Raw genomic sequence first — 5,628 nt, forward strand, 5'->3', positions numbered from 1 at the left:
TCCTTTTAGTCCATAATGACATTAGGCAACTATATGTAAAATGGGATTTTGTAAACTTGGGCTGTTTTTGTGGAACTGCACACTGGCTGCATTCATGTAGAAACTTATATTTTGGTGCTTTTCTTTTGCTGAACACTGATTAGTGTTTTGGTTTTTTTTTTTGTTGTTTTTTTTTTTCTTTCAAAAAAAAAATCTTGGACTGTGTCTTTTTTTCCGTCCCTACGCCATATGCACGCCTTCAGCCTTCAGCAGTCGACCCACTTTTTTTTTTTTTTTACTGAACAGACCGTCAACTACTGGCCAAGTTGGTGCTTCACACCCTTTGAAACTTAACTTTATTCCTCTAAAGAAAAAGAAAAACTTCACAAAATATGTGACAAGCATCGCGTGAACATGTAGAGATGGATTTTATGAAGCTGTTTGGGACCGTCATCGCCGTGTTGTTCCACCCTGGATCTGCGTCTAAATTAAACGGTAAGAAATCAGCCCCGGGGAGGGAAGAAAGAGGGGGAAACTGAGTTTTTACACTTCGATGAGCTTTTTTGAGTCCTACCTAGGAGAATATCCAGATGTAACCCTCCTACCCTGAAGTGTATTTAAAATTTGCGAGTTTTACTAAGTTGGAGGGCAAGCAGCAGTCTATTTGCTGCAGAGTGAAGCCTGTAGGGTACGGCGTAGCCTACGGCGTAAGGTACGCGGCGATACGCACTATATGGTGCGTGTCGCCGCGTACCCTACGCCGTAGGCTCTGCGTTGGTGTAACGCGGAACCATAAATCAGCCTTGATACACACGCAGCACTGAAACCCACTGACGCACACAAAAAACAGCAGCTCTCCACTCAGATTACTGGTTGGAAACAACAAAGTAGTATTATTCTTCACCAGTGTTGATATAGGGAAAACACTGTGATTATAGCCTTCTACTTACTGGACTCGTAAGACCCCTTATATGACTACACTATAGTTACAAATAAACAACAGTTGCGCCTTTTAGGTTATAGTAGGAGGCAATTAACCAAACAGTGATCTAACAGCTTGATATCATTCATGTTATTTCATAAGGTGGGCTGTTTACATTTCATGTCCACTCAAATGTCTCCACTTTTAACTTTGATCTTTAAGCAATGGTAGATCAGTCTTGAAAACAGCAGTTACTTTTTTTTTCAGGATTTATAATATGCACATTGGATGTGACAGAACATATCACCATATCTTGTCTAACAAAAACAAGACTGTAAAAAATACAATAAAATGCTACCATGTCATAGGGCTGTGCGATTAATCGATTTTAAATCTAAGATTTATTAATCAAGACGATGTTAAAAAAAGGAAAATCGGAAAATCGATTTTCCTTTTTTGCAGCTGGCTGCATTACAGACAGAGCTCGTCTAGTCATCTTTGTTTGGTCAAGAAAATTGTAAATGTCACTTTACTAAACTCAAGGAGGATTTACAGTATCTTTCAATTGCACTTCATTCCCAATAGGGAAATTTGTTTGCTATTTTTCTTTAAAAATGAAGATAAAATATTTGAAACAATTTATTCCATTGTCTTTTGTAGTTTTACCAAAAGAATCGAAATCAAAATCGAAAATCGGGTTTTCAGAGAAAAAAATCAGGATTTTATTTTTGTCCAAAATCGCCCAGCCCTAGTGTCAGTACCACGTGCTTCACACACTACGCTGATTCTGCAGGATGTATATAATTTTCTTGGCACGTGGGAAAAAAAAGGAAAAGCATGTATTGATCATCTTCTCGTGTCTTCAATTAACACTTCGGTGTCCAGGTGAGAGAATCTGCCGGCGCGGGACAGAGCGCCCATGCTACAAGGCGTTCTACATCCAGGACAGCAGGCGGAGGCTGACCTTTGAGGGTGCCGTGCAGGCCTGCAGGGTGGATGGAGGCGAACTGCTCAGCGTTGAGACGGAGGGCGAACAGCGACTGATAGAGAGGATCATACGAGAGCTGAGGGTTGGAGATGGTGATTTCTGGATCGGGCTCCGCCGCAATCCACAACATCACATGGCCAGGAACACCAGCCCAGGTTGCCCTTCGCAATACTATTGGCTGGATGGAAGCAAGGCCAAGTACAGGTTTTTGTCTTTTTCTAATGTTGTGGATGCAGTAAATTGGAACATATGGCATCTGAGAAAAGATAATGTGATCACCTGAGGCTTATGTGGGACGTGCCTTGTGACTATTCATTAAATGTGAGGTAATACTGACAGTAAGAATGCAAAATAAATATTTTAACCCTGAATATGTGCCTCTCATATTCCGTAGGAACTGGCATTGGGATGAGCCTTCATGTGGTACTGAAATGTGTGTGGTTTTGTACCACAAGCCCGACGCACCACCTGACGAAGGTCATTTCCTGTTCCAGTGGAACGATGACAACTGCAGCTCCAAGAACAACTTTGTCTGCAAATACCGTGATGGTGAGCAGACGCTGTACCTGGCTCTGAAGCTCTCTGAAATATTACACAGGATGTTAATATCGGAAATATTAACATCCTGAGCAATCTTTCTTTCTTTCTTTTTTTTTATTTTTTAAAGAGACCTTTTCTCAAATGCTCTCGGCAAAGCAAAAGCAGCGAGTCCAAAGAGTTTGGATGTTTAGACAGATGTATGCTTAAAATCTGAGTTTTAGTCATATGAATCTGGGAAGTGACTTCACTGAATTTCTATGCACACAGTTAACAATTAACACCTTATATGCCTGGTATTTGTTTAAAGGTTTTCATCTGAATCTTTGAACCGACTCTGCTCCTCCATCTTTTGCAGAGAAACTACCAGAATCTAAAGGTGACAAGAACACGCCGCATCCAGGTACAACACACTGTGAGCACGTGCAACTGTAAATCCATGTGTAGTTATATTAACAAATGTCAGGAACATGTAAACTACCATCTTGTTACTTGTGATCGATTATGTTTTATATTTATTTGCCAACGTTTTCGTGTCAAAATGAAGACCTCTAGTGGTGAAAGTGCATCATGGTTTGAGTTGTTTACTTTCGTCTGACATGGGTTAAACTGCTTAAACTTGCTCGGAGTTGAATGTCATTATATATTATTGAAATAGAACATTTAAAAAAAAAATGAATTAAACTTTACAAAAAGGAATTAATTTGTTATTTGAAACCATTTCCAGTGCTTAGATAAACAAGTCATGTGTCATGATTTGCTTTGTTTTTTTGTTTTTTTTTACTATAATTTTCAACTTTGTCTCTTGTTTTCTGATTGCCCCAGTTCCATCTCTAAGGCCAGATTTAGTGTCAACTACAGAAGATGATGAGAGGATAAAAATAGGACTTCCTGAGTCATCAGGTGACAGAATAATACATTTGTGCCTTTGCCTTTGTGCTTTAGGGAAACTTGTAAAAATGTGTGTTTTGAGTGGTGACAGGGTGCTGAGGCTCTGTAAACATTCAGAGGTCATGTTTGAATGTAGTTGAGTTTTTAAAAAAAGAATCTGCTTTTCTTTGCAGTATCTTTTTCAGACAACACCCTCCACGTTTCCTATGTCCTTTATGCAACTATTCCTGCAATCGTGCTGCTGCTGTTCGCAGTTTCTGGGTTCTTCTGCTACAAACAACATAGAAAAAGGTAAAACGATGTAAAAGATGTTAGAAGAATTAAAGGAAACTATGTGTTGTTCTGCAGAGGAAGATGAATATTATTTCCATATATAATGCTGTTACACAACTTTCTCTTCTACCAGTATTAAACACCAAAGCAGCTCCTCCCCATGTATTGCTCAAGTTTGGCAGCTTGTGCACACATTTCCTCTGAGTTTTTGTTACTTCTACAGCTTTGATATTTTAAGTCTGTGGAAATTTTGTGGCAGGAAGCTATTAGAAAATAAGTTGGGTTTTTTTTTCCTTTATATGAAAATTTGTCATTTCACTGATGAAATATGTATCAGAATGCTCAAACTGCTTTTTAATGCATATTCAGGAGGAAAGTGGAGACAAAAAGCTGTACTGGCAGATCAAAGCCGTGGATGTCAACAACAGCTTCATCTTGCCCCGTACAAGGACCTTATGCCTTTAGTGACATTACCAGACTGCCTCAGACTGCTGTGGACTACAGAATGCCAGCGGACATCGTGACGAAGTTTGCCCGTGCTCCTTCACCGGACTCCCACTGTGACGATTATGAGAATGTGCCAAGTGTGAACAAGGAGACCGGTTTTGTGACCAATGACATCTATGAGACCTGCAAAGCTCAAACCCGGCGTGGCCGTGGTCAGACTGGATGGGTGGAAAATGAGATCTATGGATAAAGCTGCTGGTGCTCATCTTGGCTCTGCAGAAGTGTATCAGTCGCATCCCGACAAATGAATATGACCCGGCTCGACGGAAGAACTGAAATTGTTTTCCATACCTTTCTTGCTACGAGGACTACTGGTTACCTGTGAGGTGTGGGATTACTACACACCAGCCTGTGTTGGCCTGGACGTATGTGGACTGGACTGGCTGTGGAACATTGAATCTGTTATCTGTGTGTATCTCAAGCATTGCATCTGGAATGTGTCCCACTCTTTTGTCAGCTATGACTCCATATTTACCCACTAAAGATAATCATATTTGTCAATTCCTTTTAATAAAAGCTAACATTACTCCAAATAAAAGCCTACAGCCTTACTAATGCGACTCTGAGTTTAACGGTTAACCCTGATAACTTGGACACAAAGGCTAATAACGTCACAGTGACAGAAAAATGTCCATGTTCGCCATCATAGCAAAATATATAACATTTTCCATATGTACCAGATAGTAGATAAGCTTATGTTATATATTTTTTGTAAGCATTTTGTGACAAAACAAATAGCTGAATAGAAAAAAAAAGTTTGGAGTCATCAAGTCATTTTGGGGAAAACACCAAGACACGTAAGATTTTTCATGGCAGTTGGACCAAAAGTGCTGAAACACTTCGATGGGTGTCAAGCTTTGAAGTGGCTCCTAATCACAGACGTACATAATTTGTACAAAAGGTAAACTTTTGATTAAATAAGTGGGGAAACTAATGGTAAAGTCAGAAAAAGTCATAGCTGGTTCCAAATTTCCAAGAATATCTAACAGTTGCTGAGATGTTTTTGGTTAAAATTTGAACAGTTTTCAAGAAAAAATGTGAATAGCTGCAAAAGTCATAAAACAGCTTGCAGAAATAGCTTAAATCAATGACCCCATTTGGACGTGATGACACATCACAGGCTCTCAAACACAACATTAACAGACAATGGCCGGGTTTCCCAGATCCAACCTCTCTTAAGGATTTAAGAGAGGTTCAAAGAAGGTTTGAACTAAGAGAGAACCCTAAGATACGGGTGTTTCCCAGATGACTTCTTAACACCGTTCTTTAGTTTCGCTCTTTCAGAAGCTCTTTGGAGCAGCTGTCCAGTTCTGAAACCAAATCAATCGATGCCAGGCAAATCGATCACCGATCACTATCAGCGCATTTTCACACGCAGCACTGCTACCTAACGCACTAATTCCCTGCTGCCTGTGCGTTATAATGAAAAATTAAGATGATAAATATAATTCAATGACCCTTTTTCATCCAAACGGTGCGTTACTCCGTTATTTCTGGCTACAGTGAGGCTTTTTTTCCCCACACGCAGAAA

At 39.8% G+C, this 5,628-nt stretch overlaps 1 protein-coding gene across 1 annotated transcript; it reads left to right on the top strand.

Annotated features, from left to right (window-relative positions):
- Window positions 1-262: 262 nt before the first annotated feature.
- laynb (layilin b) lies at window positions 263-4,711 on the top strand. Its single transcript, XM_061720327.1, has 7 exons — window positions 263-474; window positions 1,787-2,093; window positions 2,284-2,438; window positions 2,785-2,829; window positions 3,252-3,329; window positions 3,491-3,608; window positions 3,960-4,711. Exons 1-7 carry the CDS (start codon window positions 402-404, stop codon window positions 4,285-4,287), a joined length of 1,104 nt encoding a protein of 367 aa, XP_061576311.1. The 5' UTR covers window positions 263-401; the 3' UTR covers window positions 4,288-4,711.
- Window positions 4,712-5,628: the final 917 nt, after the last annotated feature.

Source organism: Cololabis saira, chromosome 4 (assembly GCF_033807715.1).
Source record: "Cololabis saira isolate AMF1-May2022 chromosome 4, fColSai1.1, whole genome shotgun sequence".
NCBI lineage: Eukaryota > Metazoa > Chordata > Actinopteri > Beloniformes > Belonidae > Cololabis > Cololabis saira.